The sequence below is a fragment of the Salvelinus sp. IW2-2015 genome, linkage group LG9 (genome assembly GCF_002910315.2).
Source record: "Salvelinus sp. IW2-2015 linkage group LG9, ASM291031v2, whole genome shotgun sequence".
Taxonomy (NCBI): Eukaryota; Metazoa; Chordata; class Actinopteri; order Salmoniformes; family Salmonidae; genus Salvelinus; species Salvelinus sp. IW2-2015.
The window spans coordinates 11,765,205-11,791,532 of record NC_036849.1 but is presented as its reverse complement, the minus strand read 5'-3'; the positions used below and the strand labels follow the sequence as shown (position 1 = coordinate 11,791,532).

The following is a 26,328-nucleotide window of genomic DNA, read 5'->3' as shown; positions in this document are numbered from 1 at the left end:
TATAGGCTATTGATGATTTGAGAAAGTAAAAAAAAGAAAGAAAAAAAGCTTACACTCGGTTCCTTGCCTCAGGCATCACAGCTGTTCTCTCATCAAGTGATCACATTTTCACCTATCAGACTATTCTCAATTTAATTTTACCTTTACTAATATGTAAAATTAGTTTTGATTTAGAATGTCCCATTATCAAATGGGCAGGAAAAGGGTCAGGGGAAAAATATACGTCATCCCTATGCACGCGAATAGCGAGTGAAGGCCACACGCTTTCCAGCCGGTCCGCTTCTCAATGATGCTGGATAGCCTACTTTGGTTTTATCGAGGAGTATGAGCAGCTGAGAAATGAACATAATAACACATATCACTCCACGCGTGAATTACTGTTTGAGGATCATGCTCTCGCTGCGCAACAGGTGATATTCCGCCCAAGCGCTGTATGCCATGGGCTCTCCAACCCTGTTGCTGCAGCTACCCAGTGCTTAATTTGGGAAACCAAGTGGAATCTGTTCAGGAATATCGACAGTAACAGGTTTTTGCAACGAAACATATTTCACTAAACTGTTGACAGCCCCTCTGCACGCTCGAGAAAGGAATAAAGGAGAGAGGAGATGGAAATGCATGGTGGTGAGATATTCTGTACTTTCCGACCTTAAGATCACTGACGTCATGATTTGAACTTGCTTTTCCCCCCTGAGTTTCCAGCTGGAAAGCACTTGAAAGCGCCATTAGTTCCTTACAATAATTGTGAACTTGAAAAGGTGCTCGCGTGCGCACTCTGCAGACGTCATACCTAAAATGAGAACAGCTCGAGAGGCAGCCTTTCGTATATACTCTATAGGGAACAATTTGGTGATGGTGGAATAAATGAAATTGCTTAAAGACATTTAGCATGGAGAAATTCATACGTAATAGCCATTTTGTTTTTCATTACACAATTTACTACAGTAGGCTGCATAAAATAGATGAAGAATAAACAACATGTAAAGTAGGCTGCATGAGCAGGTCAAATGTTTCAATCATAAAAAGCATACTCAAATCTGTAGCACTCCTCAGAAGTGAATTGTGATCGGATTGCATGCACCACACAGCCAGGTATAGGCACTCTGTTCCTCTCCCCCAAGTGTCCTCTTGCCCACATGGTGAATTGCCTATACTATAGGGCCTATACTATAGGGCCTATAGGCATTCAATCTGTAAAGACTGAAATATGCATAATGATTATTAAGTGCGCCCTTATTGTAAGAAATTCACGAGGTCCTTACAATAGAATACTTGATTGTAACAGTAATCAAAAGTATGGTAATAAGATAATAGCTAATTATAGATTATCAGACTGTGCGCGATCTTGGAATGGATGCAAGGTAGCCTACAAAAAATATATGCACTGAAACTGGATTGTGTCACGATCTGTAAAATGTCAAACGCGCCTGTCATTACAGTCGCCAGCAAAATACGTGAGTGGTTGTAAACAACTATCTAACTAACAATCTTGGCAACTTGTGGGGGGCGACAATTTACCAGACTTCACTTAGTTATTTCGCTAGTTTTCCTAGCGAACAAACGCACTGCCTCAGATTAGGTTTTGTTTACATTCATTGCCGGTTATGACATATTCACTTTCACTTAATCAATACACATCAATACGATCAAACAGGGCTGTGCCAATGCAGGATAATCTATATTTAGCTAGCTAACTCCTTACTAGCGCTTCTAAAATGTAAACAATGCCTAGTGCATTATGGTACCTGCTGTTTATTACACCCAGGTCATGTAGGGCTGCTTATTTGCAACATATCGACAGTGGGCATCGCAGTGCAGTTGCCACAAGTGTATTACTCGCAATTGTTCAGCCTGCAGTGTAATCTGTCTACAACTACATTATTTTATGCAAAAGGACCTGACAGTAATACTAGGGGACAACGACGAACAGGTTCAAAGGAATATGTCAGGGGATGAAAATGGACAGCTTGGATGTGTCTGTTATGCTGGTGAATGAGGACCCAAAAGCGACGTAATAGAAACAGAGTCTTTATTCCAGTATCAAACAAACAATGATTCTCCTGGATATATCAAAGGTAAATCCAAAACAGGAAACTGAAATCCTCTCGTCAGTAGAGAGGAACGACTGGAGACGCGACCACAGACTGCAGGTCGCTTCAGGAAGGCACAGGCCGTAGCTGACATAGACACCTGCTCACACGCAGCATCTGAAGAAGGCAAAAACACGACAGGGCGGAACAAGMACACAGGACAGCAAACATCAAACAAGAATCCGACAAGGACAGAAGCGGAAAACAGAGGGAGAAATAGGGACTCTAATCAGAGGGCAAAATAGGACAAGGTGTGAAAGAGTAAATGAGGTCGTTAGGAGAATGAGAAACAGCTGGGAGCAGGAACGGAACGATAGAGAAGAGAGAGCGGGAGAGGAGAGAGGGAGGAGGAGAGAGAGATAGAAAGAGGGAAAGAACCTAATAAGACCAGCAGAGGGAAGCACAGGGACAAGACATGATGATCAAAGACAAAACATTGACAGTACCCCCCCACTCACCGAGCGCCTCCTGGCGCACTCGAGGAGGAACCCTGGCGGCAACGAAGGAAATCATCAATCAACGAACGGTCCAGCACGTCCCGAGATGGAACCCAACTCCTCTCCTCAGGACCGTAACCCTCCCAATCCACTAAGTACTGGTGACCACGTCCCGAGAACGCATGTCCATGATCTTCCGTACCTTGTAAATAGGAGCGCCCTCGACAAGGACGGGGGACGGGGGGGGGGAAGACGAACGGGGGCGCGAAGAAAAGGCTTGACACAAGGAACATGGAAGACAGGGTGGACGCGACGAAGATGTCGCGGAAGAAGCAGTCGCACAGCGACAGGATTGACGACCTGAGAGACACGAACGGACCAATGAACCGCGGAGTCAACTTGCGAGAAGCTGTCGTAAGGGGAAGGTTACGAGTGGAAAGCCACACTCTCTGACCGCGACAATACCTAGGACTCTTAATCCTACGTTTATTGGCGGCTCTCACAGTCTGCGCCCTGTAACGGCAAAGTGCAGACCTGACCCTCCTCCAGGTGCGCTCACAACGTTGGACAAAAGCCTGAGACGGAGGAACGCTGGACTCGGCGAGCTGGGACGAGAACAGAGGAGGCTGGTACCCAAGACTACTCTGAAACGGAGATAGCCCGGTAGCAGACGAAGGAAGCGAGTTGTGAGCGTACTCAGCCCAGGGGAGCTGTTCTGCCAAGACGCAGGTGTTCGAAACGAAAGGCTGCGTAATATGCGACCAATCGACTGATTGGCCCTTTCTGCTTGACCGTTAGACTGGGGATGAAACCCGGAAGAGAGACTGACGGAAGCACCAATCAAACGACAGAACTCCCTCCAAAACTGTGACGTGAATTGCGGGCCTCTGTCTGAAACGGCGTCTAACGGAAGGCCATGAATTCTGAACACATTCTCAATTATGATTGTGTCCGTCTCCTTAGCGGAAGGAAGCTTAGCGAGGGGAATGAAATGTGCCGCCTTAGAGAACCTATCGATAACCGTAAGAATCACAGTTCCCCGCAGACGAAGGCAGACCGGTAATAAAGTCTAAGGCGATGTGAGACCATGGTCGAGAAGGAATGGGAAGCGTCTGAGACGACCGGCAGGAGGAGAGTTACCTGACTTAGTCTGCGCGCAGTCCGAACAAGCAGCCACGAAACGGCGCGTCCCGCTCCTGAGTAGGCCACCAAAACCGCTGCGAATAGAAGCAAGCGTACCCCGAACGCCGGGGTGGCCAGCTAACTTGGCAGAATGAGCCCACTGAGAACAGCCAGACGAGTAGAGACAGGAACGAACAGAAGGTTACTAGGACAAGCGCGCAGCGACGCAGTTGAGTGAGGCTTGCTTTACCTGTCTCTCAATTCCCCAGACCGTCAACCCTACAACACGCCCTTCAGGGAGAATCCCCTCGGGGTCGGTAGAAACCACAGAAGAACTAAAGAGACGGGATAAGGCATCAGGCTTGGTGTTCTTATTTCCCGGGCGATAGGAAATCACGAACTCGAAACGAGCGAAAAACAACGCCCAACGAGCTTGACGTGCATTAAGTCGTTTGGCAGAACGGATGTACTCAAGGTTCTTATGGTCAGTCCAAACGACAAAAGGAACGGTTGCCCCCTCCAACCACTGTCGCCATTCGCCTATGGCTAAGCGGATGAGCAGTTCGCGGTTACCCACATCATAGTTGCGTTCCGATGGCGACAGCGATGAGAAAAGTAAGCGCAAGATGGACCTTATCGTCAGACTGGAAGCGCTGGGACAGAATGGCTCCCACGCCCACCTCTGAAGCGTCAACCTCGACAATGAATTGTTTAGTGACGTCAGGAGTAACAAGGATAGGGGCGGATGTAAAACGCTTCTTGAGGAGATCAAAAGCTCCCTGGGCGGAACCGGACCACTTAAAGCAAGTCTTGACAGAAGTCAGAGCTGTGAGAGGGGCAGCCACTTGACCGAAATTACGAATGAAACGCCGATAGAAATTAGCGAAACCGAGAAAGCGCTGCAACTCGACACGTGACTTAGGAACGGGCCAATCGCTGACAGCCTGGACCTTAGCGGGATCCATCTGAATGCCTTCAGCGGAAATACAAGAACCGAGAAATGTGACAGAGGAGACATGAAAGGCGCACTTCTCAGCCTTCACGTAGAGACAATTCTCTAAAAGGCGCTGGAGTACACGTCGAACGTGCTGAACATGAATCTCGAGTGACGGTGAAAAAATCAGGATATCGTCAAGGTAAACGAAAACAAAGATGTTCAGCATGTCTCTCAGTACATCATTAACTAATGCCTGAAAGACAGCTGGAGCATTATAGCGAGACCGAACGGCAGAACCCGGTATTCAAAATGCCCTAACGGAGTGTAAACGCCGTCTTCCACTCGTCCCCCTCTCTGATGCGTACGAGATGGTAAGCGTTACGAAGGTCCAACTTAGTAAAGCACCTGGCTCCCTGCAGAATCTCGAAGGCTGACGACATAAGGGGAAGCGGATAACGATTCTTAACCGTTATGTCATTCAGCCCTCGATAATCCACGCAGGCGGGCAGAGTACCGTCCTTCTTCTTAACAAAGAAAAACCCCGCTCCGGCGGAGAGGAAGAAGGCACCACGGCACCGGCGTCGAGAGAAACAGACAGATAATCCTCGAGAGCCTTATCGGGAGCCGACAGAGAGTATAGTCTACCCCGAGGGGGAGTCGTCCCCGAAGGAGATCAATACAACAATCATACGACCGGTGAGGAGGAAGAGAGTTGGCTCTGGACCGACTGAAGACCGTGCGTAGATCATGATATTCCTCCGGCACTCCTGTCAAATCACCAGGTTCCTCCTGAGTAGAGGGGACAGAAGAAACAGGAGGATAGCAGACATTAAACACTTCACATGACAAGAACGTTCCAGGATAGGATAGAATTACTAGACCAATTAATAGAAGGATTATGACATACTAGCCAGGGATGACCCAAAACAACAGGTGTAAAAGGTGAACGAAAAACAAAAAGGAAATGGTCTCACTGTGGTTACCAGATACTGTGAGGGTTAAAGGTAGTGTCTCACATTATACTGGGGAGAAACTACCATCTAAGGCGAACATGGGCGTGGGCTCCCTAACTGTCTGAGAGGAATGTCATGTTTCCGAGCCCATGCTTCGTCCATAAAACAACCCTCAGCCCCAGAGTCTATCAAAGCACTGCAGGAAGCAGCCGAACCGTCCAGCGTAGATGGACCGACAAGTAGTACAGGATCTTGATGGAGAGACTTGAGTAGTAGCGCTCACCAGTAGCCCTCCGCTTACTGATGAGCTCAGGCTTTTACTGGACATGACATGACAAAATGTCCAGCAGAACCGCAATAGAGGCAAAGGCGGTTGGTGATCTCCGTTCCCTCTCCTTAGTCGAGATGCGAATACCTCCCAGCTGCATGGGCTCAGTCTCAGAGCCGGTGGGAGGAGATGGTTGAGATGCGGAGAGGGGAAGCACCGTTAACGCGAGCTCTCTTCCACGAGCTCGATGACGAAGATCTATCCGTCGTTCTATGCGGATGGCGAGTGCAATCAAAGAGTCCACGCTGGAAGGAACCTCCCGGGAGAGAATCTCATCCTTAACCTCAGCGTGAAGTCCTCCAGAAAACGAGCGAGCAACGCCGGCTCGTTCCAGTCACTGGAGGCAGCAAGAGTGCGAAACTCTATAGAGTAATCCGTTATGGATCGATCACCTTGACATAGGGAAGCCAGGCCCTGGAAGCTCCTTCCAAAAACTGAACGATCAAAAACCCGTATCATCTCCTCTTTAAAGTTCTGATAATCGTTAGAACACTCAGCCCTTGCCTCCCAGATAGCTGTGCCCCACTCCCGACCCGACCAGTAAGGAGTGATATGACGTAAGCGACCGAGCTCTCTCTCTTGAGTACGTGTTGGCTGGAGAGAGAACACAATATCACACTGGGTGAGAAAGGACGACACTCAGTGGGCTGCCCAGAGTAACATGGTGGTTATTAACCCTAGGTTCCGGAGACTCGGAAGACCAGGAAGTAGCTGTGGCACGAGACGAAGACTCTGAAACTGTCCAGAGAGATCGGAGACCTGAGCGGCCAGGGTCTCACGGCATGACGAGCAGCAAACAATCCTGCTCGTGTCGCCGAGCATTGCTCCCTGGAACTCGACGGCAGTGTTGAGAGAATCCATAGTCGCTGGGTCCATCCTGTGATTTCTATGCTGGTGAATGAGGACCCAAAAGCGACGTAATAGAAACAGAGTCTTTATTCCAGTATCAAACAAACAATGATTCTCCTGGATATATCAAAGGTAAATCCAAAACAGGAAACTGAAATCCTCTCGTCAGTAGAGAGGAACGACTGGAGACGCGACCACAGACTGCAGGTCGCTTCAGGAAGGCACAGGCCGTAGCTGACATAGACACCTGCTCACACGCAGCATCTGAAGAAGGCAAAAACACGACAGGGCGGAACAAGTACACAGGACAGCAAACATCAAACAAGAATCCGACAAGGACAGAAGCGGAAAACAGAGGGAGAAATAGGGACTCTAATCAGAGGGCAAAATAGGGGACAGGTGTGAAAGAGTAAATGAGGTCGTTAGGAGAATGAGAAACAGCTGGGAGCAGGAACGGAACGATAGAGAGAGAGAGCGYGAGAGGGAYAGAGGYAGGYGGAGAGAGAGGGATAGAAAGAGGGAAAGAACCTAATAAGACCAGCAGAGGGAAGCACAGGGACAAGACATGATGATCAAAGACAAAACATGACAGTGTCGGTCTTCTTCGTTTGTATTCTTCTTCTGCTTCTGTGGGTTTTATGGCGGGCACAACCCAAAAAGGTGTATTGCCGCCACCAACTGGACAGGTTGAAACCTAAACAAGGTACAAAGAAAATCCATACGTAATTGGGAAACTAACTTAATCCACCCAAATAAACATAGTACATTGACAAAACAAAACTCCCACTTCTTCCTTCTTTCTTTCAAATCTCCATATCTTCCTTCTCAGGCTGTAGGGCCCGAGAGGGAGGTACTGCTTGTGAATATATTCCATGTAGCTCCTTCACCGAGAAATCGTTCAGCCCCAGGAATCGCTCCGCCACATCCACAATGATTTCTATCTTCCTGGACCTGCTCTCCATCTTGGCAGTGGCATTTATCACCATAGCTATAAAGGCCACCTTCTTAACCTTTAAAATGTCTGGCTCCTGCTGGTGAAAGTCAACCCCTGCAGCTTGCAGTGAAGGCCTATCCACCACCATGGACTTTTCTGGTGCACCATTCAAACTCTCAACCCTTTTCACAGCTGCTGCATATGAAAAGCTCTTGACAGCCCTGATTTTGGCCACCTCATTCTCTTTCACTCTTGCGGTGCATTCGAAAGACGTGGCTTCATGGTTCCCACCACAATTGCAACATATCTCTGTAGTTTATATACCCCAACTGCACTTGAGTAGGGGAGACTCCAAAAAACAAAAAGATCAGATAGACTCTTCACTTTTTCACCATTCACCACACGATTCATCCGAAGTGTTTCAATCACTCCCGGAATATTTTTCATCTCTTCAAAATCGACTTCCCACGAGATGCCAGATATAACCCCCGTGAGGGATGCCCTATTCCGAAGAGACACAAACAACACTTCAAACTTATCAAATTGGTTCAGACACAACGCATGTTCCTTCTGATCCGCAGAAGGACAAAAAAATCTAACCTAGCCCCTTCACTCTACCAAGCACTCTCTCCACCAGTTTAGATAACTCAAATGGTTTCTTCAAGATTGGTACTCTGCTCAGCTGCTCCTCATTAACAAACCGTACTCCTACTAGATACAAAGGGTCATTCTCATCACTTATCATAATTGTTGCGAATGTCATTATACCAAAGAAGAGATGTGGGAGAGCTGGTGAAATGAAAGATGGCGGAAGCGGATGGTGAAGTAGATTCTGAATACAATGGTGGTAGAATCAAGGAGAATTGGAGTATTGCTTCGTTTTCCATTCTTTTGGACAATAATCCAATTCTCCTTGATTCTACTGCCATTGTTTTTAGAATCCACTTCATCATCCGCCATTCCGCCATCTTTCGTTTCACCAGCTCTCCCACATCTCTTCTTTGGTATAATGGCATTCGCAACAATTATATGTGCATTCCGCCACCTACTGTACAGATGGATAAAGATCCAAAAAGGAAAAATTGCGGGGTAAAAAAAAAAAAATCCATACAAACTATCAATAACGAAATATTAATTAAACTAAATCAGCCTGCTTTTTTGGTTTTAATCAGCTCCCTACACAGACTATATAAATGCTACAAAATCCACCTTCTTCACAATAAGTGTATCCAGATCCCTTGATTGACATATAACATTTGCAGCTGGTTGTGGTGCATCCACCACCATATCTTCTTCAGAACTGTAGGAGATAGGATATTTGCTGTACAACCCTGATACTTGAGACCTCAACCTCTTTCACCCTAACAGGCCACTCAGGGAATTTCGAAATAGGATCCCCACCATAGTTGTAACATTTTACATTCACACTCTTCAATAACATATTCCTTCAGTCTGCAAACACTTGACACATGGCCAAACTTTTTACACTTGTTGCATTGCATCGGGTTTTGCGCGAACATTCTTACAGCGTATCTTGTATATCCCAACTTTACATAGGGTGGTAAATACTCATCAAACATCAATAATACTGTAACATCTGCTTCCAACTCACACCCTCAAACACGTAGATCCCCTGAACGCAGCTCACTTTCCAGCCCACTTTCCAGCTCACACTCTCAAACACCTTGATCCCCTGAACGCAGCTCACTCTCCAGATCCCAATCACCTAAATTCTAATCTCCTGTTCACACACCTGTATGTCATTATCATACACTATTTAGTTCAGTTCTTTGCACCCCATCACTGTGAGGTATTGCTTGTTTTGTGAAACATGGCTTTCAGAGCTCTGGTTTGCCCATGTATGATAGTTTTTGCCTGCCTCACGCCTTTTGCCTATTCCCTGCCTGTACTTTAGCCTATCGGATTTCCTGTTATCTACCTATTGCCTGATCTCCCGGACTAAGTTACGAGCATTTTCCCTGCTTGTACTGTTGCCCTTTTGGACCCCTGTGTATGACCTTCTGCCTGCCCCTGGACCCAGCTACCTGCCTCCTCCTGTGGTCCTTTGCAATCAACACCTGCTGCGCCCTGCGCTTGAAACCAGCTCTCTGTCTGCCCTCGTGTTCATTACAAATACAGATGAACATGGTTCCTTTTTCTCACTCTCCATACGGGTCAAGCAATGTTTATTAACTACTCCTGGAATCAAACTGTCCACTTCATGCGTCAATAATTTTGCGAGCCACAATGCACTCTCCTTTTGCTCTTTAGATACACACGATATCAACACCATACAACTCCTCGTTACTATGACTACACGATATCAACACCATACCACTCCTCGTTACTTTGACTGCATCCATTTTTCCCAACACCTACTTCACCATCCTTGTGACTTCAAATAAACATCAAAATACACATCCTTTTCCAAAAAACATACTCCAACAAGCAACGATTCATCAGACTCATCTTCCACAACAATTTTAGCCATTTTTGTTCCATTCTTGTTCCACTCAACAGACATCCCTGTTGTCCACTCATCTTTCTCGCTAACTGTACTCGACGTGCTGTCAACTTCAAACGACACTTCTGCTTCCGTCATCTTCCCACAACCTACTCCCCTTCTATTTTTTTATTTACCACTGTGTGTTGATGTGCGGGGGCTGAGACGCAACATCCCTATCCACAATAATAACCTAATTGACAGAGTGAAAAGAAGGACGCCTGTACAGAATTTAAATATTCCTAAACATATTTACCACAATGCACTAAAGAAATACTGCAAACAAATGTGGCAAAGCAATAAACTTTTTGTTCTGAATACAAAAGCGTTATTTTCAAATCCAACACAACACATTACTCCATACTTTCACACCATATTTTCAAGCATAGTGGTGGCTGCATCATGCATCATGGCTGCATCATGTTATGCGTATGCTTGTATTCGGTAAGGACAAGGGAGTTTTTTAGGATAAAAATAAATGGAATAGAGCTAAGCAAAGGAAATATCCTAGAGGAAAACCTGGTTCAGTCTGCTTTCCAACAGACACTGGAAGACAAATTCACCTTTCAGCAGGACAATAACCTAAAACAGTAGGCCAAATATACACTGGAGTTGCTTACCAAGACAACATTAAATGTTCCTGAGTGGCCCAGTTACAGTTTCGACTTAAATCAGCTTGAATATCTATGGCAAGAGTTGAAAACGGCTGTCTAGCAAGAAGTTTGAATAGAATAATGTGCAAATATTGTACAATCCAGGTGTGCACGCTCTTAAGAGAAAGCGTGCACACCTGAAAGACCAGAAAGACTCATAGCTGTAATCGCTGTATTGACTCATGGGTGTGAATACTTATGTAAATGGAATATTTCTGTATTTCATTTTCAATACATTAGACAATCTCTAAAATCATGTTTTCACTTTGTCATTATGGGCTATTGTGTGTAGTTGGATAAGAAATGGTTTAATCTGTTAGTAATGTGTGTACCTTTTATTGGTTCTATTGTGTGGACCCCTGGAAGAGTAGCTGCTGCTTCATTCAGCAACAGCTAATGGGGATCCGAATAAAATACAAAATACTAGAATATTTATCATATTATTTCTTGTAAGAACATGATTCCAGGGTTCTGATTTTGGCTTGCGAATGTGGCCAACAATGAGACTGGAAGTTGATAATGGAAGCATGGGGTGTTATTATTCCCCATATAAAATGCCCAATATAAAATGCCCATCAGCTCCAACTGTTGTGCTCAAACGTGGATCGTGGAGAAACTGAGTCATCCACCTCTGATAGAAGTGATGCAAAATTGAAATCCAAATCATTAAAAGTGGCACCATGGTGAATGAGTAAATACATATTTTCCCGGTTCTCCTTTTAGCCTTGACATTTATGCCAGTCAATAAATCTAATCCTGACGATGCACATCTGAGATGATCTGAATAGAAGCATGAGACAAGGCATCAATGGCCAGACTCATTCACTTTAAATTGTGGTGAATTAGGCTATTCGAGTTTATCAGCAGTAGTGGCAGTTCGCTGCCTTATAAACAAGTGATTATTAATTGTTTATAGAACGCTAGTTCACATATTCAGTCTTGTATTTTAACCATTATCTATCAGCTTCTTTAGACTCCTCTCAGCTTTCAGCTCTGTTGAAATCCAGAGCAGTTTTAGTAAAATCCCCGGCGAAGACATCCATCATCCTATAGAGCCTGTCTTTTATAGCAGTGTCCGAAGGTGATCGAACGAGACATGATAAATCACCTTATCACAACAATCATGGAGTGTGTGTGCGTGTGTCTATATGAGAGGGAGAGAAAGAGAGGCAGCTCCTGAAGGTGTGGAACCTGATCTTATCAACAGGGTCCTGTGGCTTCAGTGGTCTGTACCAGGAGCAGGAAGGTCTACAGGTTTCTCTTAAACCCAAATCAAACGGAAGACGTGCGTCAACCGCGACATTATTGCGCGCGGAATTTGAGCATGTCAAATCACACTAGGCGCGCAACTACTGCACAGTGAGTAAAAAAAAAACAAGGAATAGCAACATAATAGTACACTTAAGTATTTCTGATTTAACCGTTTGTATATGAAATAGGATTCCTCTTTTCTTTTTTTTTTTTTAAACAGCAAATCTTGGCCGACAAATAGAAGGTGTTATATCGGGCTAGGCAGCCCTACCCAACATCTCCAATCTCGTCTCATTAATTGGACTTCTGACTCCAATTCGTTTTTGGAAAAGTCATTAGCCTAGGGGTTCACATACTTTTTCCAACCTACACTGTGAATGTTTAAATGATGTACTCAATATAGACAAGAAAAATACAAGAATGTGTGGGTTATTAGTTGAAGCACACTGTGTTTGTCTATTGTTGTGACTAAGATGAAGATCAGATCAAATTTTATGACTAATTTATGCAGAAATCCAGGTAATTCCAAAGGGTTCACATACTTTTCTTGCCACTGTACACAATCCATGTCTCAGTTGTTTCAAGGGATAAAAATCCTTCTTTAACCTGTCTCCTCCTCGTCATCCACACTGATTGAAGTGGATTTAATAAGTGACGTTAATAAGGGATCATAGCTTTCACCTGCATTCACCTGGACAGTTTATGTCATGGAAAGAGCAGGTGTCCTTAATGATTTGTACACTCAGTGTATACCAAGATGATAGTGGGCTTATAGTGGACCACAATGCCACTATAATAATAATTTGGTGGGTGCTTGTATTTGTCCTATTTCAAGTGTGTATTATACTCATGTCTGAAATGGAAATGTGTTTTTTGCATATCCCCACTCCCCCTGAGTCACCCTCGGAGAGTGGGGTCACGGCCACTACAATGTATGAGGATATCCTCGGGACAAATAAAATGCCAATTTATAACCTGTGGGACAGTATCCATCCAGATTAAATTACATGATTTTGGTTGAAAGCAGCTGTCAGGCAGCTACCTTGTTTAGAGTCTTTGCCTCCAGTGTGTAGTGGCTGCACATATAGACAAGAAGAGGGTGCAGAATACATAAAAATAGAGATCCCACTGCTTTCCCAATGCTGCTACTTGATGGCTTACGATACCACAGTTTACACGCTGCTCTACTGCCAGTGTTACATTTTACATGAATAAGCAAAAACACTGGCACAGCATGAAGGTTGAGAGTTATGACAAGGATTTGGTCAAATAAGAATGCTGACCGAGTAAAGTGGTCAAGTTCTATTTTTGGTGCTATTAGTACACTTGGTCTCCTCTGAAACACTAGTCTGTAAATGTATTAACAGCAAGACAAAACCTGAAGTGAAAGTGGAATGAAGTTCATCCTTCTGTAGTGTCACGAGGAGGGATGAACGCAGTCACATTAGCCTTGAACGGTTCCTTTCAGAAAAACACGTCTTAGTAATGATCGCCTGGCACAATGATCCAAACCACAGCACAGCACTGTATGTCTCCACATTGGTATAATCTAACAGTCCTTCACATAATACATTTTGGAACGGAGTCTTGACAAAGCATGAGTCAATATTTGTCACTCACAAAACAGTATGAGTCTCTTAACTCCTTCAATGTTCTGGTTTGTGGTTGAGTATCACTACACTACACCACCTCCTGACCGTTCCCCTCGCTCCTCCCCTGGAGGAAGTGTACCACCTGTGTGACATTGGCCTTGCCCAGTCTGGTGATGAAACAGTAGAGGAAGGGGTCGGCCAGGCTGTTTAGGGCTGACATGGCCATGCTGATCTTATAAGGCAGGAAAAGCCAGGAGGGGCTCCGACAGTGCTCCAGAAGATCCCGCAGGAGCATAATAACGTGGATGGGTCCGTAGCAGAGCCCCAGGGTGAGCAGCACCACCCCCAGGAGTCTTGACACCCGTCTCCTCTCCTGCTCCTCCGTGGCCCGGTTGGAGCGGACCGCCACACAGATGCCCCGGCAGCAGAACGACACCAGCAGGACAGGAAACAGGAAACCCAGGACAAAGCGAGTCGCGTTGACCTGCACCAGCCTGTCCCTCAGAGGGTACATGTCGAAGCACACAGCCCTTCTGCCCTCCAAGTCGTACGAGTCTATCCAGGTGATTGTGGCCGTGTTGAAGGAGATCACCAGCACCCAGATAGCCACGCTGATCACCACGGCCGTGTTCAGCCTCCTCAGGACTGGGTATTTCAGCGGGTGGACCACAGCCAGGTAACGGTCCAGGGCGATACAGCAAAGCAGCCCATCGCTGGTGTAGAAGTTTGTAAAGAGGAGGATGACAGAGAGGACGCACACAGCCTCCCCGCGAAGCCAGACACCGCGCCAATGCAAGTCCACCCACAGAGACAGACCTATGGTGAATAGGAGGTCAGACAGGGCCAGGTTAAACAAATAAACACCCAGCTCGTTCCTCTGTTTGATGTGCTGCCAGGACACATAGAGGGAGAAGGAGTTGGATGGAATCCCGATGATAATGATGACCAGGTACAGACAGAAAAAGGGTTTCCTCTCCTCAGGGTAGTCAGCTGGATAACACAGTTTGTCTGAGTCATTTGTGGTGAGGCTGAAATTCTCCATTCCAGCAGTGAAATTCATGGCCCCTCACCTTTTGGAAAACAAGGCAATACAACACAACATGACTCTATTTCTAAAGTGTAGCAACAATCCTTTCAAGACTGTGCATTATTTACCCAAGAAAGTAAACATCCCCCTAGAAGCTTGTATATTCAACATAGCAAGGATATCTCTAAAGCTAATAAGAATCAGTCAGATTTTCTTATAGAAAAAGCCATACTCACGGTTTATACAGGAGAGTAGCTGATTGGCCCGTATTTCTACTGTAGATTAAAGTCATAACATTAGCTGATGTATCACCCAAACGATAACCCTCCACACAGACACAGTCCACACAACACGTACTATCATTCAGATGATTGCTCAACGAGCTCAGACAAACAGGAAAAAGAAACCATTGCTTCCTGAGACCTTTACTACCGTATAGATATACATGTATATCGAGTTCAATCCATAACATGACAGACAGAGAGAGGTCTAGTGGACCACACTGTAGTTTTAGTTATACTCTCTATGTTGAGCCAATAACTACATGCTGTCTCTCCCTACAGTATTGGTTTCACAATATAGACTGGTTATATTAGTTTAGCTTGTCTTGACATAATTGTTTGCAGTGTGATAAAGGATTATGAACAAGCCATATTGGGAACTTCCTCATGATATTTATCTAATCCAATTTCCATATATAAGTCAAAAAATGGGTAATGATCCAGAGTGTGTACATGGAGATACTTAGGTTTTCCATATTAAGTAGTTGTAGAAAATAGGATACTATATCTTCATATTAACAGATACTATTTAAGCATTGTACCTTTGCAGGAATATGTGTTAGGGTTTGAATAGCTATACATTTGCATAGAAAACATTTGAACAACATTTTTATAGAGTAGTGGATGCTTAAACAACACACGTACACTACTATTATAGCCTCACAAGGCATCAGTTGAATATATTGCGGCAAATACGGTTACTTAATTACTCTATCATGGAGGCTACTGTCTACGATGTGAGGTAACACATGTATACAAGAGAAGCTAGTTGCAGTTCCCAATTCTGAAAAATAATTTCAAACAAGCATGCTAGCATAAAGCAATTTTTACAGTTTTTATTTAAAAAAACCAAACAGATAAAGCAACACATCGCGGCACAACTCCTCTCCCCTATTTGACCTAGATAGTTTGTGTGTATGTATTGATACGTAGGCTACGTATGCCTTTACATTTTTTTTTATGTAGTTCAGTCCTTGAGCTGTTCTTGTCTATTGATGTTCTGTATTACGTCATTCTGTATTATGTTTCATGTTTTATGTGGACCCCAGGAAGAGTAGCTGCTGTTTTTGCAACAGCTAATGGGGATCCTAATAAAATACCAAAAGACCTCTTTACACAGCCGCTGGAGGAGAAGCCCTGCAGCGCTCCCGTGTGGTGAAGAAGGTGGATGCGGATAGACAGTTCTACACAATAAAGCGCTCACTGCCACTGCAGTACGCACCTGCCGGACCCAGTAAAGAGGGTAGACCAAGGTCAGTTAGCGATCCACTGAGATGCAGCAGAGGAGATCAGACCCAATGTAGAAACTATGGTACATCACCACAGACACCGGGCTACAGAGGGTGTCCCGTACGGGCCGACCCAGGGCTGGCCCCATCCACACCAGCACGGAGATAGTGTAGAGGAGGTCTGAGATTGACAGGTTGACCAGGTATACGGCCAAATTGTTGCCTTTCCTCATTAGCAGCCAGGCCACCTACAAAGACAGGCAGTTAGCCGGGGAAGCCTACGAGGAAAAAGAGGGAGTACGCCGCTGGGTATACAGTGTGTGGCGGTCCACCCGTTAATGCAGGAGTCAGGAAGGTTAGAATTGGTCTGATTGCGTGGTGCTACTGTTGGGTCCGTCTTTGCCTTCTCTGAGTTGGATGACTCTGCATGCTCTGTGCTGTAGTCAACTACTCTACTTGTATGGTTCAATGAGAAAAGGGATGTTGGGAGCCCCTCTATTCCATGTGAATTCTATGCATGCAAATTCGTTTTCTGGAACTTGTGAGAATGGCTCTACCAGTGTTCTTAGGGCATACACTACTTATTTTTTAAATCAATAACAAAAACAATCGTTCTACATTTAGAATATTGTTAGACTACTAGATGACAATTTAGTGGTTAGTTGAGTAATGGGTATCCAAATATATATGAATAAATACTGTAAATGCTACGTATGCATTTGAAGCACATGCATATTTCCCTGTTCCTGTCCCCATGAAGACTTACCTGAAAAGGACAAATTGATTAGTAGGAATGTTATCTGGTTGATTTACCTCTGAAAAGACAGCGGCCCCACTAGCACACATAATGTAACATAATGGTGTGCATGGATTGTTTAGGAGTGTATTTGTGGAAGGTGATGTGATGTTGTTTTCCTCTTTTGTTTCATTGAGGTAGAGCGGACAAACAGCCTTACTGCATCGACCCACTGTTCTGTTTCCTCTGTCAACATTTGATCACGCAAATTGTTACACTGCAACCATTTCCATGTACTCACAACAGGAGAGTGAAGTTTGGGAGAAGAAAACAGATGGGTCTTGTATTCTTACACAGATGCCTGTCCAACAGTAGACATATTTCTCAGATATGTTTTGTTAAAAGTACATTAGGATACAAACATGGTCAAACAAAAATTGTGACACCCTATTTGAATGTAAATAATGATAATCTGGATTTTTTTGATGACATTTGCATCAAACATAATTTATTATTCCACATTTCTGTCTATTGGCATAGTTCAACCACAAAGCAGGACACTATAACCTAATTTCCTTCATGTTTATGATATTAATCTCCTCTATAGCGTTGGATGAAAATAGAAAAAGCTTTCATTATACATAATGGCAGATGTCACAAAGCGATGGTTTTGTAGACTGTAAACAAGGTGAAATTAGTGTGAACAGGGCTGTTTTAGCTCTGTTGTAGCTGTTGGAGCCCCAGATGGCTAATACCCCTGATGGTCCATATAGCAGATAATTGAATGTCACTCGCGTAGCAATTATGTCAACCCCTAACTAAATTTAAAATCCCCCCTAAATATCTTGTAAACTGAAAGGGAGGAGACTGCGTGAATTTTCTAGGATGTAATATTTGGCACTCTTATCTGCTGTATGAAAATAAAACATTGGTAACATATTGTTTTTCTAGGTGTTTTTCTACTTTTGCTCTCACACAATATTTATTTCGGTGCCAAATTCCTGTCTCCATCAAGGAAAATATTTGCATAAGGGTTTTCCTCGGAAATGCCCTCATTCAAATGGTGAAAGTTCAACGGAGGTACTCTTGTGAATAATGTTTTGATTAGTCCTTTACTCTATTTATGTATTTACATATTAATTACCATCATGCCTGTGCACAATGACAAATAGAACAACTGCTCCCCCAAAAACCCAAGAAAAAACCCATTTGCCTTAATGGTTTTAAAAGTCAAGATTTTATCAGGAATTTCAAGGCTTTTGCTCTAGAACCTGCATTCTCTCAAGCACCAGGGATGTGACTGTTTAACTTAGCATCCTAAAGTGAATGTCAAACATTATTAGTCTCTAGCATTTCTTTGTCTTAAATGTCACACGAAATCAGCACTGCACTGTGTGCTGAGAGAGTGAATGGTGAACTCAACAATTAAACATGGGTGGTTTGCAGTTCATACATCATATTTATGTGCATAAAGCACACAAAAAAGGAGAGTTGTTTTTCAAAGGTGACTTTGGGGACCTTATCAGTTGTTATGGTGCAGTCAGAGACAAGAGTAATGAGTACAACAGAATTTGTGCAAACAGTGGGCCACTCATGCAACAGGCTTTTAAGATGTGCATGAAGCTGTGGGCCAATGTCTCCACGTCACGTTGTGAGAAATCTGAAGCCCTAATACAGCAGCTAGTTAGTGTGGTGGACACCAGCCCACAGATTTGTGCAGAGCTTGACTGCTTGTTGCATGAGTGGCCCAATGTTTTCACAAATTCTGTTGTACTCACTACTCTTGTCTCTCACTGCATCATAAGAGCTGACGAGGTCCCCATAAAGAAGGCCTACCTAGTGTCTTTGCAGAAGCAGGAGTTCATAGACAGACAGATCAAGGACATCACTTGTAGTGCTTGTGAAGAAAAAGGATAGAGGAACAAGGTTTTGTGTTGATTACAGAGGCATCAATGCAAAGAACCCTTTTGACGCCTACCCCATGCATCAAATTCAGGAAATACTGGAGTCCTTACATGGAGCAACAGTATTCAGCACTATCTACCTCAAGAGCGGATACTGGCAATTGGCCATGGACTCTGACAGCATCCAGAAGATGGCATTTGTTACTCCGGGAGGCTTAATTGAGTTTCTCGCTCTTCCCTTTGGTTTGAAAAATGTTGGAGCATCGCTCCAAAGGCTCATGGAAACGCACACACCTATGTAGCATTTCAAATCTATCACCCCCATGATCTTCCCTGCTATAATCTACAATCTCTCTTGCTTGTCTCAGAGAAAGGACTGGAAAAGTTATATTTAGCATTAAAACTGACATTGTGACATTGTGAGTACACAATATACGCTTCAGGAAACATCGCCACTATCTTACTTTTGAGACTATCATTTCCGTGCAATCTAAATCTGATAGGTCTACATAATGTGGTTCTAGATTGCACACATTTGATGTGGATATATTTGATAAATTGCGTTATTCATTAAAATGCCATTTAGTTGATATCAAATCACAAATGTGGAGGAAAATGCAGGAAGACATGTCTGTATTACAACAGGTTTGATTTGATCAACCCTTTGGCAATAGGTTGATACACTGGCATTTCAGCTTTCAGTTGTAGTAGAGCTCCTGCGATTCTTAGTTTTCCTGTAGATGGCGCTAACTTTCCTCCTAAAATACTGACCGGAAAATACTTACAGCACAGGGTTTAGGCTACTGTTCAGAAATGCTAGGTATGTTGAAATTTGGGTTCCAATATCCAAGGTATGATCCCACTTCTTGTCCAAGACCTCTAATTCACACAGTATATCGAGTAGGGTGAAGAGTTGAATGTGACTCCAACACACAAGGAACAGCAGCGTCACGGCGCAAACGAGGACTGTGGCCTTCCTGTAGTTTCTATCCTCTATGTAAACACTCTCCCTCCTCTTCCACAGGCTCTAATGATGTTACAACTGCAGGAAACAATCACCACAACAGGTTGAATAAAGTCCACAATGTTCATCAGGAGGTTGTGGGTCAGCTTCCAAGATTCCCCAGAGTTGTCAGGATACTCCAGAATACACACCATTGTCTGAAGTTCATCAACAAACATCACCTTTCTGTGAATCGTCGCCAGAACCCCCATCAGCAGACCAAACAGCCACAGGATGAGGCAGACCACCAATGCGTAGCACTTCCTCCTCAGCCAACTGGCCCTTATGGTCCTCACCAGCGCTAAGTAACGGTCCACACTAACCATTGCCAACAGGTAGATGCTGGTATAGAAGTTGACCAGGATAGACTGATTGACTATGTGTCACAGGAAGTCTCCATACGGCCAGTTGTTGTCGTTGAGGATGTTCATGGCCTAGAAGGGCAGGCAGGCCACGAGGAGCAGGTCAGTCAGGGCCAGGTTTCCCAGGTATATCTCTGGTACCTCTGGAGATGGAAAACCAGAAGGATGAAGCCATTACCCAGCAGCTTCACAACACACAGGGTAAAGATGTAGGGAGGGACGATGCTGTAGACCAGGATCCATTCTGTTGTGGAGAGGAGTCTAGATGGTGGGAAGTACTGTGCTAATGTTTTCTGACAGTAGCATTGCCATGGAGACCACCAGCTCTGTGGTCATAGGAAAATATCTTATCTGTGCTTATTATTCACTAAGAAACAACAATATGAATGTAAATATTGTGACTCTGAAGTTGGATACTGTATTTGGCATGGAAATAGAAGCCAAGGGGGAAAACACTGTAATTAATCTCCTGAACATTGTAGCCAGATATCTTTCAAAAATGTATGCTGAAGTCCAAACTCTTCAAAACTCCCTTGTAGGGTTACCGTATTCCAGTTAAGCTGTGGTTGCTTAAGTATGCAGAATCCACATACATGTTTAGTATTTCTGGTGTTGTTTGACAAAAGAGGGATTTAAGCATGATGTTTTAAGAAAGACATGACAGGAGTCCTTGGAGTAATTGATCACACATTTTTTTATTACTATTTCTTCTAAAATGTGATTTAGTAACTCATGAAAGATTTATCATGTGCGACTCTGAGTAGAACATTCTTAAAAATACAGATGGCTGATCAAACAACTATGCTTTCTTCTTGTCAAGTTGAATAACCTCTAAAAAGTGGCAGTCAGTGTGTTTGTTGGTCTATCAGTATTAATTTGTACTAAATTACTTTAGTCTCTATATAATTACTTTATTCAGATGCCTGGCTCACAGAGCCATCTTTTTGAATGTCATGTAATAAATTGCTTACGTAGTGTTAATTTAGTTTTGAAAGGAGTTTTGTAGTGTTGTTCATCTTTAAGCTACTCACTGAGTTAGGGAGAGATCTGCTGGAAAGTTTGGTTCTGTATACAACATTTTTTGACAACCTTGTCCCACCGTGTATGTCAACATTTTTATAAGCCACTTTCAGTTTGCCTCCTGAAGCGCCAAAGGTTAGATCAGAATGTACGAATACTCAAGAGAGAACATGTATTTTGTCAAGCGAACAGCTTGTTTGCCAAGTGTATAAACCCATTTAAGTGTACAAACCCACTTTCCTTTTAGAATTATTTTAGAACATTATTATAACCTCTATGAAGTGGTCCGGAGCTTTTTGGCAGAGGTGTAAGAACACACATACATAACTGTAGGCCGAGGGCCAAGTAGCTGGCTTGATCTATGATTTCCTTTCTGTCCCCCCTTTCTTTCGAGTAGATTTAAACTTAATCATTGAACAGCCTCTGTTTATATTTCATCATGAGTCTTTTCTAAGTGAATAACATTTTATTTGTCCCGTGCGCCGAATACAACAAGTGTAGACTTTACCGTGAAATGCTTACTTATGAGCCCTTTCCCAACAATGCAGTTAAAAAGTAAGAAAGTTAACAAATAGATAAAAATAAAATAGCATCACAATAAAATAATGTTTCTGGATTATAGAGTGTAATGGTAATGCATATTTTTACAGAAACATTCTATAGGTACTAGTACACTCAGTGTAGGCCCATGCTTTAGGTCCACTTAATATGTGTCCGTCTTATTTCACTCTGGTTCATTTCTACATAGACCAAAACATCCACTTTAGTGTACAGAACAGATATATACAGTACAGACTACACCCCTCTGATCTTTCCCTTCTTTGGCACTCCAAAAACCATCAGTCATAGTCTCTGTAAACATACTTAGCTTCTCAACTTAAAGGCTGGTCTGTTATACTGTATGGCCGATATTCATCACAACAACCAATGTCTGTTTGCTGGCTAGACATCATCTTAGAGTTGAATAAGAATGTACTCTATATCCCCTTCTCACACATTATGACAATGTGAGGGTATATTTGGATTGTTACTCTGACCTGTCAATAACTACATTCAATCATTTCACATGGAATTGTGCATGGTAAGTACCAAACAAGTCATTGCAATCTTTATTGTGCAGTTTAGCTATTCAATAACTATTCCACAGTATTGGTCAGAAAAACATTCACTTATCATATAAAATAGATTATTATCAAGGACTTTACAGATGTTTTATTTGTATGAATGAATAAAAATGTCTAAACCATATAAAATATAAAATCACTGAGAAACCTTTTTGAGATACAGGTATACCAGTGACTCGCTCAATAAGGAAGTGGTCAGATGACGCGGATGCTACGCTACAGGACTGTTTTGCTAGCACAGACTGGAATATGTTCCAGGATTCATCCAATGGCAGTGAGGAGTATACCACCTCAGTCATTGGCTTCATCAATAAGTGCATTGACGACATCGTCGCCACAGTGACCGTACGTACATATCCAAACCAGAAGCCATGGATTACAGGCAACATCTGCATCGAGCTAAAGGCTAGAGCTGCCGCTTTCAAGGAACGGGACACTAATCCGGACGTTTATAAGAAATCCCGTTATGCCCTAAGACGAACCATCAAACATGCAAAGCATCAATACAGGATTAAGATTGAATCCTACTACACCGGCTCTGACGCTCGTTGGATGTGGTCAGGCTTGAAAACAAGACAAGAGCATCAGCTGTTCTGGATGACTGTGTGATAACGCTCTTGGTAGCCGATGTAAGCAAGACCTTTAAACAGGTCAACATTAACAAAGCTGCAGGGACAGACGGATTACCAGGACTTGTACTCAAAGCATGCGCAGACCAACTGTCAAGTGTCTTCTCTGTAATACCTACACGTTTCAAGCAGACCACCATAGTCCCTGTGCCCAAGGAAGCGAAGGTAACCTGCCTAAATGATTACCGCCCCGTAGCACTCACGTCGGTAGTCATGAAGTGCTTTGAAAGGCTGGTCATGGCTCACATCAACAGCATCCTCCCGGATACCCTAGACCCACTCCAATTTGCATACTGCCACAACAGATCCACAGATGACGCAATCTCAATCGCACTCCACACTGCCCTTTTCCACCTGGACAAAAGGAACACCTATGTGAGAATTCTGTTCATTGACTACAGCTCAGCGTTCAACACCATAGTGCCCATGAAGCTCATCACTACGCTAAGTACCCTGGGACTAAACACCTCCCTCTGCAACTGGATCCTGGACTTCCTGACGGGTAGTGGGTAGGCAACAACATGTCTTCTACGCTGATCCTCAACACTGGGGCCTCTCAGGGGTGTGTACTTAGTCCCCTCCTATACTCCCTGTTCATCCACGACTGTGTGGCCAAACACGACTCCAACACCATCATTAAGTTTGCTTACGACACAACAAGGGTAGGCCTGATCACCAACAACGATGAGACGGCCTCTACGGAGGAGGTCAGAGAACTGGCAGTGTGGTGCCAGGACAACAACCTCTCCCTCAACGTGAGCAAGACAAAGGAGCTGATTGTGGACTACAGGAAAAGGAGGGCTGAACAGGCTCCCATTAACATCGACAGGGCTGTAGTGGAGCGGGTCGAGAGTTTCAAGTTCCTTGGTGTCCACATCACCAACAAACTATCATGGTTCAAACACACCAAGACAGTCGTGAAGAGTGCACGACAACGCCTATTCCCCCTCAGGAGACTGAAAAGATTAGGAATGGGTCCCCAGATCCTCAAAAGGTTCTACAGCTGCACCATCGAGAGCATCCTGACCGGTTGCATCACCGCCTGGTATGGCAACTGCTCGGCATCTGACCGTAAGTCGCTACAGAGGGTAGTGTGTATGGCCCAGTACATCACTGGGGCCAAACTTCCTGCCATCCAGGAGATATATGATAGGCGGTGTCAGAGGAAAGCCCATCAAATTGTCAGAGACTCCAGTCACCCAAGTCATAGACTGTTTTCTCTGCTATCACATGGCAAGTGGTACCGGAGCGCCAAGTCTAGGACCAAAAGGCTCCTTAACAGCTTCTACCCCCAAGCCATAAGACTGCTGAACAATTAATCAAATGGCCACCGGACTATTTACARTCCCKCAACKKCCKCCCCKKCATTTGTTTTGTACACATCTGCTACTCACTGTTTATTATCTATGCATAGTCACTTCACCCCTACCTACATTACCTCAACTAACCTGTCCCCCGCACACTGACTCGGTACCGGTACCCCCTGTATATAGCCTCGTTATTGTTATGTTATTGTGGTACTTTGTATTATTTTTTACATTTGTTTATTTGGTAAATATTTTCTTAACCTCTTCTTTAACTGAACTGTTGGTTAAGGGCTTGTAAGTAAGCATGTCACGGTATGGTCTACACTTGTATTTGGCGCATGTGACAAATAAAGTTTGATTTGATTTAAAGAAAACACACAGTAGCAAAGCTAAATACAATGTAAACACAAAACACATTCACAAGTTGCTGTTACACAAAACAGTGATGCTAGTGCAGAAATATGTGCTTTAAAATGACATGGTTATTTGGGGTTTATAAATCATACCTTAGTGGAGTCTGTGTACTTAATGGTGGAGTTGAGATTGACAGTATGATAGGACTTCCTTCCCTTTCCACAGCACATCATCTGTCTACATACCCCTCTTGCCCTCTGCTTAAAGTGCTTCCCCACAATCACATACAGAAAAGGGTTCAGTGAGCTGTTGCTGTAGCCCAGGTAGGTAGCCAGTTGAGTGCTGATTTCTAATACATCCACCCAGCCGCAGCCAGAGATGACCTCATAGTGATACAGGGTATCCAGGAAGATGACGACCTGGTAGGGCAGCCAGCAGAGGATGAAGATGGCCAGGACGATAAGCACCAGCTGGGCAGCCTTCCTCTCCGTGCCTGCCGCCGTCGTGCTCCTCCCCCTGCTCGCCTGGTTGTCCCGTAGGACACTGATGATGTGGTAGCTGCAGAAGGACACAATGGGTATAGGAACCAGAAAGCCCACTATGTTGACGGTCAGGTTGTAGCGCAGCCTCCAGCCGTCGTGGGGGTATGCCATGTAGCACGCCTCCACCCCCAGGTGGGGGAAGAACTGGACGGATCGGAAGAGCAGGGCTGGGAGGCTGAGAAGAGCGCCCACCACCCAGACAACCAGGCAGATCCCGCTGGCCCAGGCTGGTTTTCTTCCCCTGCCCTGGGACGACAGGGGACGGGCCAGCACCAGGTACCTGTCCACACTCACCAGCGTAAGGAACAGGACGCTGCAGTAGTAGTTCATCCCAATGACAATGTTCACCAGCTGACACATAAGCTCACCAAATGGCCAGTGGAACTCCTGTATGACCGCCACCACCCAGAAGGGCAGGCAGGACACCATGAGGAGGTCTGCAGCAGCCAGGTTCCCCAGGTAGATGTCTGCCACTGTGCTGTGTCTCTTCTGGAAGCAGAACACACACAGCACGAAGGTGTTGCCCACCATTCCCAGCAGGCAGATGATGGACATGTAAACTGGCTGGATGGAGTACACCCAATCCCAGGCTGCTGTGTGGTTACACTCCATTAAAGGGTCCACCGACCAGTTTGAGACCATTTCGAGAGCTGTCTGAAGAGAGATTGTGTGTGTCAATGTTGGAGCACAATTTTATATTATAAAACATCAAAAAAGCTTTTAATTATGTCAATGCTACTGAACATGTGTACCACGACTAAACTCATTTCAAAGTAAAGTAAACTGCTACCCTCTGGTTCAAAATAAAATGAATAATGTGCTAATGGACTGGGGAGGAAGAGAATGGAAGGGCTAATATTGATATTAGTAAGAGTACACAGGCTCTGCGTGCTGTTGCCTTGTGAAGCACACCTCAGCTCTTTACATAAACCACCGTGATGTACAGTCATCCAAATGGCTCTGCAGGCAACAGATGGTCCTTCTCTCTTATCTGGATGACATGTAGCACACTCTCTGTCGACTGACTCTGTCTACACCTCCCTCCCTCTGTACTGTAAGTCGGTACAGCTTCACTCAGTGGAATCCAGAGAGTATGTTTTCAGTCTCCCAAGAGAAAAGTAAAAGTGCATGGGGTACTCGCTCTGTGAGCTCTGTCTACACCTC

At 44.4% G+C, this 26,328-nt stretch overlaps 2 protein-coding genes and 1 pseudogene across 2 annotated transcripts; all 3 read right to left on the bottom strand.

Annotated features, from left to right (window-relative positions):
* Positions 1-13,734: 13,734 nt before the first annotated feature.
* LOC111968994 (psychosine receptor-like) lies at positions 13,735-14,706 on the bottom strand. Its single transcript, XM_023994980.1, has one exon. The coding sequence runs from the start codon at positions 14,704-14,706 to the stop codon at positions 13,735-13,737; it is 972 nt and encodes a 323-aa protein (XP_023850748.1).
* A 4,808-nt stretch (positions 14,707-19,514) lies between these two features.
* Positions 19,515-20,783, bottom strand: LOC112081142 (B2 bradykinin receptor-like; annotated as a pseudogene).
* Positions 20,784-24,768: 3,985 nt separating this feature from the next.
* Positions 24,769-25,806, bottom strand: LOC112081141 (B2 bradykinin receptor-like). Its single transcript, XM_024147262.1, has one exon. The coding sequence runs from the start codon at positions 25,804-25,806 to the stop codon at positions 24,769-24,771; it is 1,038 nt and encodes a 345-aa protein (XP_024003030.1).
* Positions 25,807-26,328: the final 522 nt, after the last annotated feature.